Raw genomic sequence first — 14,026 nt, forward strand, 5'->3', positions numbered from 1 at the left:
ATTGGTATAAGAAAGAAAGCACAGGTATATTATGGTGTATTATGTATAAATGAACAGTATTGACTTGAAAAATCTTTAACACCGTAATCGTCGTCATTATCGCCCCTCCCCCTTTAAGTGCCCTACCTTTTTCAGGAGAAACGAGTTGAAGTTATATAAACGCCCCATCCCATGTTTTACAACATGTGATGCCTCAAAACCATTAACCCCATATTACTGTACATGACCTTACGTACATCACAAATGATAAAAGGCATATAGAGAACACATGGTTAGTATCTTACAATACAAGGTTTATTTTGGTGTGAATACGGTGCATGTAAATTTAAAGATCTTTTGATCAAGGAGAAATGATATTTATTCAAAGGAGTGAGTTATAAAAACAGGTCACATAGAATATAAGAATATATATATTGTATTTACGTTTTTGCGTTAACATTGTATTTATTTTCGTCCGAAGCACACACATAAAAATGCGTAATTGTGTTTTTGTTATAAGTGACATTTCCTGTGACATGCATCTACTAATACACAAATGATGGAACATTTTTTCTAACTTGTAGTTACCGAGAGTTGTCTTTCCTGGTACACTGTAGAGAAGGTCACCGGATCCAGGACGTTACCGGGTATTCCTTGTCGGTAATTAGTGAAACGCAACGTAAGGAAAATGGCAGACAAACTGCAGTCGCTTTCATGCAATAATGGTCTAGATTTAAAGGATTTCAGAGGGTCTGAAGAGGAAAGAAAAGTCAAAAGTGTTCTGAAAATGATTACCACCGAAACGGATTCTCCTACTCCTTCATTTGTTAACTTAGTTTTACAAAACAGTAATGCTAAAGACGGGGCCAGGTTCAGCGATGCGTACATCTCGCTTCGTCTAACTCACGACTGTACGGAAGCATTTGACACAGATTATGGAAATGGTTATCCAAAGTGTGGATTGGTTTACTTGAAGGACATTCTTAATAAAGGCATTATTGAAGATTTTTTAGAACACGGAGTGGATGCTATCCAAAATCGTCCAAGGTCCGAGTATCAAGCTTTCTTGGTATTATTAGAATTTATTCTCGGTAAGTAAATACAATAAAAGAACGACGTACGAATATTATTGTTGGTTATTGTAACTGTTTCTATATTAAACAAGAGGCCCATGGGCCTTAACGGTCACCTGAGTTAGAATATATAATTAAACAAATAATGAAACAAATTAAAGGCATATAAACACTATATGCTGGGCCTTGAAGTTGGTCAGTGATTTATAAATTTGACTTTTTAGACTATGAAGAGTATTTGCTTCCATCAAACCTGTGAATTTAGAGGTATTTTTTGAAATTTTAATCATTTTGACCCTGTTTGGTCCTGCCCCTCTGGTCCCCCAGGGGGTCATTGAGGACGGATATGGATGTTAAAATGCTATATCTTCGGCTAATAATTCTAATCAAGTATGACTCATTTCCTACGAAAATTGGGCAAATAATGTTCACAAATATGTTTTTCCTATATAAACTAAAGTAAACTTGACCCCTCCCCAGGGGGTAACGTGAGACCCCAAGGTCATATAATTCACAATTTTTATAAAACATCTTAAGACCTTTCCATCTATAATTATTTTATTCTACTATATCCAGAATTTTAGAAGATTTTTGAAGTTTTAGCCTATTTGACCCTTTTTTTGCCCCGCCCCTCTGCCCCCAGGGGGTCGGCCAGGACCAATGTGGATATGATATTTAAATGCTATCTCAGGCTAATAATTCTAACCAAGTTTGACTCGTTTCCAATGAAAATTGAGCAAAACATGCTCATAAATGTGTTTTTCCTATATAAACTATAGTAAACTTGACCCCCTCCCCAAGGGGAAACAGGAGACCCCAGGGTCATATAATTGACAATTTTTATAAACAAACTTTAAGACCTTTTCATCTATAAAGTGTATTTGTTTATACCATTGCCAGAATTTTAAAAGAATATTTTCGAAATTTTAGCCTATTTGACCTTTTTTGGCCCCGCCCCACTGCCCCAGGGGGTCGGCCTGGACCAATATGGATATGATATTAAAATGCTATGTCAGGCTAATAATTCTAACCAAGTTTGACTCATTTCCAATGAAAATTGAGCAAAACATGCTCATAAATGTTTTTTCCCTATATAAACTATAGTAAACTTGACCCCCTCCCCAGGGGGAAACGTGAGACCCCAGGGTCATATAATTCACAATTTTTGTAAAGGACCTTAAGACCTTTCTATTTATTAAAAGTATTTGATTCTACCATTTCCAGAACTTCAGAAGAAGATTTTTGAAGTTTTAGCCTATTTGACCCCTTTTGACCCCGCCCCTAAGGCCCCTGGGGGTCAGTCATAGAAAATTTGTTAATAGGATTAAATGGCCATCTCATACTGATAATTCTGACAACATTTGACTCATTTCCTATTACAAATGACCAAATAATGCGCAAAAATGTGTTTTCCCAATATAAACTATAGTAAACTTAACCCCCTCCCCAGGGGGAAACTAGAGACCCCAGGGTCATATAATTCACAATTTTTGTAAAGGACCTTAAGATCTTTCTATCTATGAAGAGTATTTGATTCTACCACATCTGTGAGTAGAGAAGAAGATTTTTGAAATTTTACTCAATTTTACCCCTTTTGGCCCCTCCCACAGCCCCCTGGGGGGTGGGGACCATATAATTCACAATTTTGATTGGCCTTATGCCTTAGAAGGTTTATGCAAAATTTCATTGAAATTGCTTCAGCAGTTTTGGAGAAGAAGTCGAAAATGTAAATTGTTTACGGACATACGACGGACGACGCACGACGCACGACGCACGACGGACGACGGACGACGGACGACGACGGACAAAAGGCGATTAGAATAGGTCACTTGAGACTTCGTCTCAGGTGACCTAAAAAACTTGAACTTGATGCATGACGACTAACTATAACTAATAACTATGACAAGTCTTTTGATGTGTACATGAACATGTAACAAGTATTTCCATTAGCTCACGCATGGCAGCCAATCAGATAGCTTGAATCAATAAATGACGTACAGGTTGCCTGAACTGGGCGGAAATTTTGACAAGATAATTTTTCTTCAGTAAAATATTGAAAACCAAAAGTTTTGATGAATGATGCTGTAAAAGGCACTGACAAACGTGTATGATTCCTTATATTACAACATCAGTTACAGAAAAGTTTTGTTTGCACTATAAAAGGTATTGTTTTAATGCAATCTAATTAAAATTAGACTTGTAATTCCGCTCCACTACGATACTCTACGTTACGCTCCAATACAAGATCTAACGATGCCCCGTTCGAGGTCACCTCTTTGCTTTATGGATGTACTAATGAAATCATATTTGCAGAAGTCACTTTAGAATTACTAAACATGTTGAATATATGAAATAAAATGGTAGACTAACTTCGGTTCATGATCTGAGCATATGGATGTAAATAAAATTAATTTAAGCTCTTTTTTGTTAGCGTAAAATTAAAACCCATGCATTGTAATTATTGTTATTGTGTTAGTAATATTTGGTAGTGAATATCATGAAAAGCACTTATTGATTCGTCAGTATGAAACATACATGTACGGTACATGGGGCCAGAGATTTAAATAGTAATGGGGCCTATAACTTCAATGTACACATGACACGGTGACGTCATATTAATACACGTGCGAAATTTGTCCATCCAGTAATGCAGACCCGATTACACTCTACGTCCATATACAAAAAGATGTGATCAAACATGTTTATTTTGTCCGGTGGATTTATAATTTCAAACTAATTTTTCACAATGTCTTTAATTTTTCACTTGTGCTGTTAATCGGTCCTTTTGTCCCTTAAACTTTTTAAACCTACCAATTTTGCATTATTTTATCGGAAGGAAAGCATTTATCTGATCTATTCATATTATCTATAACCTCTAAAACGGTATGTGGCAAAACATGTTTTGTTTTGTTTCAGAAAAGAGAAAACATGAGGAGTCCATCACAAAACTCATAACTACACCCACGTGTTCAGCCAGTGAAGAAAGGGATACACACATCATGATAGGATTGATTCACCATCTATTTACCCAGTTGGTACCATACAAGAAGTACACCGTCCATAAGAACACAAAACACCTTCCTAAAGAATGTGGCTGTGGATGTCAAACTAAGATCTGTGTAGGAAACACTTCAATAGGTAAGATATTACTTTGTTAATTAAAGTCTAACTTTGTTAGGTAAGATATTACTTTGTTAATTAAGATCTAACTTTGTTAGGTAAGATATTACTTTGTTAATTAAGATCTAACTTTGTTAGGTAAGATATTACTTTGTTAATTAAGATCTAACTTTGTTAGGTAAGATATTACTTTGTTAATTAAGATCTAACTTTGTTAGGTAAGATATTACTTTGTTAATTACGATCTAACTTTGTTAGGTAAGATATTACTTTGTTAATTAAGATGTAACTTTGTTAGGTAAGATATTACTTTGTTAATTAAGATCTAACTTTGTTAGGTAAGATATTACTTTGTTAATTAAGATGTAACTTTGTTAGGTAAGATATTACTTTGTTAATTACGATCTAACTTTTTTTTTTTTTTTTTTACAGATTTTGGAGTATTTTATGTAGGAATTTAGTTAAAATATCAGGTCATAAAGTTTGAAATTATTTTACATGTAGTTCAGTGAGCTGAAAAATCACATACATTTTGTATATATATTGATATCTGCCCATATACACATGTACATGCATGTGATTGTAATTACAATAATACAAAATAAACATTTATCAAAAATTCATCGGTGTCCGGTTTATAAACTATGGTACACATATTTATATGTACTTATATATAAGTATAGGAAACGGATTGAAGGGTAGTAGATACAATAACTCAAAGTCAAGCATTAATTTTCTTTATACATGTAGGTTTCTACGGTTAGAACTTTGTCACATTTTATTGTCACTGATCCTTTATGCAAGCGATCCCCATAGATAGTCGAGGTCTTCTTCCGATATAATTTGTACCGTATCACCACAGTTTTGTCTTAACTTTTATTTTTCCGTTGCTGCACCAAGCGCGTAGGATAAAGGGGCACTGGCGGGCGCGCTCGATAATCGACTGATTATAACTAGTTGTGTCGTCCCGAATTGTTATTCCTTTATTTTTAAGCACGTTTCTTTTATCTACAGAGCGTAGTTGGTCCATGATTTTGAATTTTGTCCGCCGTTGAACGAATTTACAGATGATATTTCTCGAGCGTTTCTCTGTGTAAGATCCTAGTCTATGTGCGACGTCAATCTCTTTGGAATCGATATCTAGGTTGAGGGTTCCTTTACACATTGTAATAATAGCCTGTACAGTTTCTTCTACCATCTCGTCATTTTTCCTGTCATCTACACCAGAAATCCGTATCGAATTTGCGCGTCCATGTTGTTCTAGATCATTGATGGAATGTAGAGTTTCTTCATTGTTATAAAATAGACACTCAAGCTGATTTTTAAAATTTTCGTTGTCAGTTGTCAATTTCTTGACTTGGTGTTCAAGATTTCTATTTTGATGCTCAAGTTCAAGGAGTTTACTATCAAGTTTTTCTATTTCAGTTGATTGAGCGTGTTTTAGTGTGTCGATTTGAGTGTTAAACTTTGCTTCCAGATGTCTCATCGACTTTTCATGTTGTTCTCTGGTGAGAAGGTTTTGTAAGTCAGATTTCGAAGGTAGGCTTGACAATATAGTTTCTATGCGTTCAATCTTTTGTCCAAACTCACGTATTCTTCACAACTATTCGGCGATTCACAGCTTTCTTCTGCTGCTTTGTTTGTAAAGAATTCTAATGTTTTTTGCTTTTTATTTTCTTGTTTGTTCTTTTTTTTATGTTTGTTTTTCTTGTTACCTTTAGATGCCCTAGACATTTCTGGACTTTCTTCATGACTCTCTGAAAATGATTCTCTTGGTCTTTTGGGTGTTTCCTGTTGACTATCCATGGTAGATTATACGTCGTCCACACACTGGTTCAAAGACAGTGCTACATATACGAACACACAAACACACACGTGCACGGTTTTTCGGTAGTGTAAGCTTGCCCGTGAACAATAACTCTTGTTTAATCAAGTGGAACCGTCAGAAAAATAATTCACTTTTCACAGTTCATTGTTCAATGTCATAATCTTGGCCACTCACAAAACTGTTTTTTAGCGATGAGAGTAATATTGGAATATCAGATCGTAGATGGAATATTGTCTATCAAATCACGTAATTCGGCTTACAGGTATAAGTGTCGAAATAGCTCGTGTCCAACCAGGTGGAACCGGTTCATTATATAATGTGTTACTCCAAATTTCGATAAGCGACAGTTTCTTCAATATGAACAAATATATGTTTCTGAGAATTCTTGAGGTGATAGAATATGTTTATCCTCCAAAAATTACAAAGAATATTTTGTTTCTGAGGGTTTTTTAACGTTGAAATCTTCAAAAAAACTACGGAGCCATACCTGAAGCGTCTGGACAGGTTGCCGCCATCTTGATATTACTTTGTTAATTAAGATCTAACTTTGTTAGGTAAGATATTACTTTGTTAATTACGACCTAACTTTGTTAGGTAAGATATTACTTTGTTAATTAAGATGTAACTTTGTTAGGTAAGATATTACTTTGTTAATTAAGATCTAACTTTGTTAGGTAAGATATTACTTTGTTAATTAAGATCTAACTTTGTTAGGTAAGATATTACTTTGTTAATTACGATCTAACTTTGTTAGGTAAGATATTACTTTGTTAATTGCTATATGATTTTAGAAGATATAGCTTTGTTAGGTAAAGTCTAATTTTATGGGGGTGAAAGCAATATTCGATGTGTTTTGACAATATATTGGAGACATACTGTATAGTCAGTTGATCTTTGAAAACAAGTTTTGCATATGTACATATGTGTATATAAGCTTAAAATTTGGCGGTGATCTTGAAGTTGGCCCAAACTTTTACTGGTTGTTTGTTTTCCAACAGGATCACTATGGACATGGCATGGTCATGTAGATGTCCTCTTTAATGATACAGTGGCTATGACCTATGGGAGGGCACCAGCAGGTGATGCTGAAGAGAACAAAGATGATGATACAGATGAAGATGAGCCACATAGAAAACAAAGGAAGCTAGAATCCGGATTTAATCTCCTGGAACCAAAGATCTTAAAGCAAATCTTTGCTCAAACCATAACAAATGGATTTGCTCAAGTGAACAGGAAGAGAAGTGCTCTGTCCCATTTCCTAATTCCGACCTTTGGTGTGACCTCTGACTCCATATCTATCTGTCTTTACGATCCCGATAATGACTGTTTATTACATGTTAGAGAACAACTCATGCTATGGTGTCCAGGCCAGCTTAACCTTACTACTATTATAGTTATATGGCTGTTCTTGAACTTCACCACATTTACCCAGAAGAACTTGGCGGGTGTGGTAGACCTTGATCGGTCTGGGTTACACCTGAGTTTACAACAACACCTGGAGTATTACAGAAAGGCAGACATAAGCATAAACTTCCCTTCCACAAGTGTTACTGTACCTCCATGGAAACATGTCTACCTAAAACCGAAAGTGAAAAAGACCAATCGGGAATGATCTCAAGGAAGTCAGTGTGTGTTAGGAAGTTGTGATTACTTTGTTATCTCTCCTGATCAAAAAGTCAAAGGTGAATGTCTTTCTATGGTGTTTCTTTTCTGCACTCTGGTGATTTCTTCAAACAAATATTTTTTCTCAATTAAGGTTTTGCAATTTTGTATTTGTTTTGTCTTTGTTATAGTTAATAATTGCCAATAAGTGGAGCTCCATTCCAAATCTAGAGGACTATTGGATCAAATTAAAAAAAAAACAATGGCAGGCTATTGCATATTGCTTGGTCTGTGATATGCAACAAGAGGTTATAGCTATTCTGCCATATTGTGAGACAAATGCAGCCATTGATCGGTTATTGTCTCCTGGATGTGTCTTAAAGGGTTAATTCCATAACAAATACACAGATGTTCAAGTGTTTTTTCTAACTGCATGAAATACATTGATAAATACAAATTCAAGTTTGTTTTTTCTAACTCGCTTGTAATACATTGATACTACAAATTTAAGTTAAATTTACAGTGATTACGTCACAAATAATTTATTTTGAACAACATTGTGTTTTGTTTGTAATGGTTTTGTTCTGCAGTGTATAAATTTTATTGTAGATTGTAGGGCTAAATCTAAGTGTTTTGAAATTATATTGACAACTGGCTTGGTAAGCCTAGCTAGTCTGAACAGGATACCGGGGTATTGATATTGAATTTATACAGTATACAAAACAATAATAAGCTGCATCAAAGTGAATTGTTTTATTTTTCGCACTACCACTTAAACCTTGTCTCAAAAAATCAGTATTAATGCTACAACCTTAAATATTGCTTGTAGTGCACTAATTAGAATAAAAATGATCGTCAGGAGATGGAGATCATTGATCGAAAAGTTAATGTTAAAATTTAGTTTTTTTAGAAAAAAAATATTGAAATGATATTTGAATTCTCTTAATCATTTATATCGAGTTTTAGGTGTCTCATTGATATCTATTGTATATTTACACCCATAATAGGAAAGGAGATATATAAGCAGCCAGACCAGGGTTCGAATCCGGGACTTCCAAACACTAGCCGGGTTATAATCTATTACCCTTTCGATTCCCTCACCCATGGTCGAACCAGTACAGCCCTCAAATCATCTTCATTTTCTACAGCGACACGAAGAGTTATCTTTCTTAGTTCAAATAAGTGAACACTCGTGATTATTTGAAGAAACAAGCCCAACATCGAACGAAAAACAACATAAAAGAATTCATCATGCACCAGAGTGAGGTTCAAGGTACAAATTTCTATACAATGATGTAATATTTAGTTCATAATATTGCATCCCGTCTCACTAGAAACGCACCTTTGTTTAACATTGTTGTCTCTATTAAACGCGCAATCAAAGTGGCACATATATAGTTAATATGTCCTATGATATTGGGAGGACAGTGGGCTGTTTCCTGTCCGCATCACACCAAATTCTATAGAATATGCTTTTTATGAATGTAATACTCAGCATTGAGAGAGTGTTCTTTGACGGTACAGTATCAGAAAGGGGGTGAATGACCTACAATTACATAAAAGTAGACATCACACACGAATCCAAAGAAGGTGATCGCGGTTTGAGCTTGAAGAAAAATTAGAATTTTTATTGTTACTTTGAAACATCTAAGCCAAGGGAATAAAGGATCGAACGCTTAAATTAAGGCTAAAATTTGGGCGATGTAAAGGATATCAAGGTCATACGTTGGTAATTATACGATTTTTCAATAGCAAGGGAGATGAAGAAAAATGCAATCATAAGGCACATTTGACGAAGGTAAGTTAGTAGTCACTAAATAAATTTAAATTGAGTGGAAATTAAATAGAATTGCTGATATGGTTATTTATTACCAAATTAAAACTGCATTTATATCTACTATACTAACTTGGTAACAGTTTACTGTTTATATTTTCATGAACATGTTTTACAAAAGACACAAGTCAAACCGCAAATAATAGGACTGATAGACAAATCCACCAGTTTTACAATGAGCAGAGGTTTGTGCTGAGAATATATGTGCTTAATAAAGTTTTTTTTCTTCTATCTACTCTATTTTTTTTTAAATTTGTAATGAAGTTTTGGGAAAAAATAATGCATTGATTGTTATCTCAGAAAAAGAAAATGCATTTTCGGATATATAGGAATGTCCGATTTTAGAAAACTAGGCCTTTCTTACTTTCATGACGGCTAGTTGCATTAAATCATATTATTCACAGTTACTGGTAATATCAGACTCAATTCTATAGGCTTGTAGTTAAACGTTTGAAATTAACGTCTATACACATAATTGATACGATGGCCGGCAATGGCAAATGTCATAACAACTGGCAATAACATTCAGTATATAGTTTCCCTAGCTGTCATCGATTAAAATAAGGACACAATACATTTATACAATAGCTCTACTTATTACCGATATTACCGATAAGACAAAATATGATTTATTCGATAAATATTCTATTAGTTTTTCTATTTGATGGCTTCAACGAATAGACGTTAACGCGCATTAGTATTTGTGATTTCGTGGTGATCAGGCGGGCTTGAACCTGATGGTGTCGAATGCTTGGTGGAGAGTCTTTCCTTAAGTAGCAACGACAATTCTTCTTACTGACGAATATAAGCCAATTTTGAAAGTATGCAACTATTTAGAAGTTTGAAATAGCAGATGTCATGTTGGTGGGTGACGACACGTCTTGAAATATTTTACTTTTCAGGTCTATTCCGCCATCTTTGGTAGATGACGTAACCGCCACGTTGCATATCGCTGATCACACATCCCATGGAAATTGTATCTATACCCCACAGGCGGCTCTAACGTTATATATTCATTCTCTTTGTCCAGTTTTTGATTGGATATTGAATGTAAATATTACCATTTCTCTTGCATGTTTTAAATCATCATTGGTACTCCAGGGCTTCCTATCACTTACGACCTCTACATGGAGAGATCGTAAGTGATCGGAAAACCTGGAGTATCGAGGATGGTTTTAAATCAGCAGTCAAGTAAATTCTTATTTGATGGTATTTTTTATGTTTCATTAACGTATTAAATTGCTCCCATATACCTAAATCAATTACTACTCTCGCTCTAGTTTTCAAGTATTTGTTTATAATTCCTTGCGTTGATTTGGATCCAAATCTTTCATGATACGAGAGCTAAAAATCAAGTCAAGGACAGATTTACAAAATGTACCAAACGCTGGCCTACACACGCGTATAGTCCAGTTCTTCAAAGATACCCAACAACATCAAGACCAGCTATGAAACAAAATTTAATTTCAAGAAGTATTGATTATTGTATTGAATAGTGGATATCTACTGTGTAATAGAAAGAAGGTCAAGTTTATAAAAAATTACTATTGAAAAAATAACTGGTTTAAGAAAGCCACTCGATGCATTTAGAGCATCTTCGAAGAAGAAAATTCCCGAAGACTGGGCTAATTTTTCTTACGAAAACACAACTTCATTGTTAAATAGAACAACCGAAAAATCATCAATCAGAAACAAATGTCTCATATATAATTATTAATCATTGCTACACATTATAAGGGCGCAGCCCTTCGTGCCCGCCCGAAGGGCACGAAGTGTGAAACACTATTAAAGTGTACACGGAACGGAAAATAATATTTAGATATGTTATTCTGTTTGATCTCCTGACAAGAATGTTGAAAACCGCACAAAAATCGGCCGCTTCAGTACCGAGATACAGCCCTCCGAAGTGCTCGATTTTTACCTGTATATCGACTGCTAATCAGGGAATCGGCCGCTCACGCTGATTTGAGGAATAACCGGAAGTGACGTCACGAGGACAACGGCAGTGAGGTGTTTGGTAGTGGGGTTATAGCAAAAAGGGGGACATATATGTATTCCTGAAATGGGGTTACGAGAATTTTACAAATATATATACAGTAGTAGACAGTTATGTTGGCGATCTAATTATATATATAATAGGAAATATTACAACTGAAATCAGGCTAAATACATATGTAGTTAAGCGGAAACATATATACGTTATTTATGTTTCTGGTACATTTAACTAGAGATCTTATCTCTGTTTTAACAACTTTCTAAATTATCAAACCTCGGGGATATTCCATTTTCATAATGTGATCTAAAAAGAGACGAATTAGAAAAATGATGGTTATATAATTATTCATTTGAATATGTTTCCGTATAAATTAAAATTCTCTCTAGGCCTATGGACTTCAACAGAAATATATATGTATGTATGTATGTATGTATGTATGTTTCTGATTTCAAGAACCAACATAACGAAAAGAAAATGTTTTAAATGTATTTCATAGTTCAATACACGTAGATATCATAGACATAAATTAGGAGGGGAGTGAAAAATGGATATCCGAAATCTACTATCAGAAATATCAAAATTCTGACATTGAGCATTATATTTGCATTGTTCTTTCTCGACATGCCATTTGTAAATAATTTTGTAGTTTTTGTTATAAAAATACATTTACGTGTAACCAGAACATATAAACAAGACAAATGTATAATGAGTCTTTCTGGAATATATACTGTACATCTAGTAATTATATATATAATTGATACACTTGTTACATTTATATGTTATGTTAGAACGGTATATTTTACTGTAAACCAGGGATTTTTAAGTGTAAACAAATATTACATTATACAACAATTACATGATGGTCCATCACTAACTTACCTGTGATCTTACTTTTGACACCTGACGCGAGCTAATCAACAAAGCGTAACAGGTCACTAAACACCTTTCTTACGTAATCTGGTTAGCCCCCTCATTAGTCTCGGTTGACCACGCGGTTTAGTTACTGCAGTATACAGGTATAGTGATTAACGCAGCACGACATTGGCTATTCGGAATGACAGTTCTGTTTTTGTTCTGTATTTGATATCTGCTTCTTGGATTAGACTTGTCATATAGACATCTTCAGACTCATTGTTTTCGTCTGACCCGTGCATGATTTATTTTTCAATTAAAGACACTAATGAATGAACTTGAGCGAAATATCAACAAGTCGTCGAGTGTAATGTATTATATGTAAGCTGAATATATTTCGTCAAAAAACAAATAGATCTATTTCAGATGTAGATGCATTTACATATATGCAAAAAATTCTGTTTGGAATCATAACTTAATCGTATGGGCAGGTTTTATAAAAAAAAAAGTCAGAAATCTGTTAAGCGGGTTTGACCAGTAGACATTCAAAGACCCCAGTCGGGCTTTGGATAACATAATCAAGAATCCTTGATATAATACTCACATATATGTGGTTCCAACCACCGCAGATATACAACGTACGTGGATTATTATGAAGATTCTATTGTGTAAAATTATGCAGTAATTGCGTAGAGATGTTCATTTATCTAAGACAGGTACATCAATATACATGTATGCATGGCATAAATCCCTGTTTTCAAGCGTTTTTCAAACTCATATCTGTGATTAAGGATAATATTAAATAGGTATCGGACATGAACACAGGTATTTGTGTCTTCAAAATCGATATTTACAAACAGATAGTTTATATTAGATGACAAACACCAAAAATCGCCTCTCTATCTTATGCGAGTAGAATAGGTCCCGTTGTCCTCGTGACGTCACAGGTCAGGGGTCCCGAATCGGAATCAATGGCTTGGGGCTTCAGATGTGTTTTAGAGAAAAGTCGCATTATCTCTAATACCGTAATCGCCATTTTTTATACATAGGTGGCAGTGTACAGTAGATTTGAAAAATTCAGCAAAATAAAGTGCAGGCTTTAATTATGTACACACAGCTTTTTAACCTTAAATAACATCTATATAAAAGTATATATATTTTTAATCTACACAACATTTGCAATAGTTATGCAGAGTTCAATTTTGGACAGGTCCGCTTTTTGTGGTTTTGTGAGCCTGTAAAAACCATGGTAACCAAATTAGTTTTTTTGAAAAAATGCAAAAAATTGGGATTTTCAACCCAAAATTACACCCCCTCTAGGAGAATTTTTTTTCTTGAACACAGTTTAAAACCAAGCATCACTGCCGTGATAGCGGAACTGAGCCTATTTCGACATAGGTATATCATTAAACTTTTGAGCAATCTTACCTCGTACCCCAGCTATCAATTTCTGCTGCTACAGTATTGAGTTTTTCCATCTTAGACGCACATTCGGATACCCTCTAAACCATTAATCTCGAACCCATTTTGGGGAATTTCTTTATGCAAATGTGAAGCCTGCATATAATTCTCTAGATTGAATTCACCAATTTTAGGATATATACATTTTTTATTTTTTTTTATGTATATAATAAAACAGGGGCTTTCTGCTTCATAAAAATCTCACCCATGGCCATTCGGTCTTACTGTACACTGCTACCATAGGGGAATCATTGGTAATCAGCTCATTATATAATCGAGCG

General features: G+C 34.6%; 1 protein-coding gene across 1 annotated transcript; it reads left to right on the forward strand.

The window, feature by feature from the left end:
• The first annotated feature begins 70 nt into the window (after window positions 1-70).
• Window positions 71-9,660, forward strand: LOC138320566 (uncharacterized). The gene is made up of 3 exons (XM_069263621.1): window positions 71-1,070; window positions 3,969-4,190; window positions 6,999-9,660. The coding sequence occupies exons 1-3, from the start codon at window positions 668-670 to the stop codon at window positions 7,610-7,612; spliced, it is 1,239 nt and encodes a 412-aa protein (XP_069119722.1). The 5' UTR covers window positions 71-667; the 3' UTR covers window positions 7,613-9,660.
• The last annotated feature ends 4,366 nt before the right edge of the window (window positions 9,661-14,026 follow it).

The sequence above is a fragment of the Argopecten irradians genome, chromosome 4 (assembly GCF_041381155.1).
Source record: "Argopecten irradians isolate NY chromosome 4, Ai_NY, whole genome shotgun sequence".
In the NCBI taxonomy this organism is placed as follows: domain Eukaryota; kingdom Metazoa; phylum Mollusca; class Bivalvia; order Pectinida; family Pectinidae; genus Argopecten; species Argopecten irradians.

Coding starts and splice junctions, on each gene's coding strand:
- LOC138320566 (XM_069263621.1), top strand. CDS start 668: ATGGCAGACAAACTGCAGTCGCTTTCATGCAATAATGGTCTAGATTTA. Junction 1,071..3,968: donor ATTATTAGAATTTATTCTCG/GTAAGTAAATAC, acceptor GTTTTGTTTCAG/AAAAGAGAAAACATGAGGAG. Junction 4,191..6,998: donor TGTAGGAAACACTTCAATAG/GTAAGATATTAC, acceptor GTTTTCCAACAG/GATCACTATGGACATGGCAT.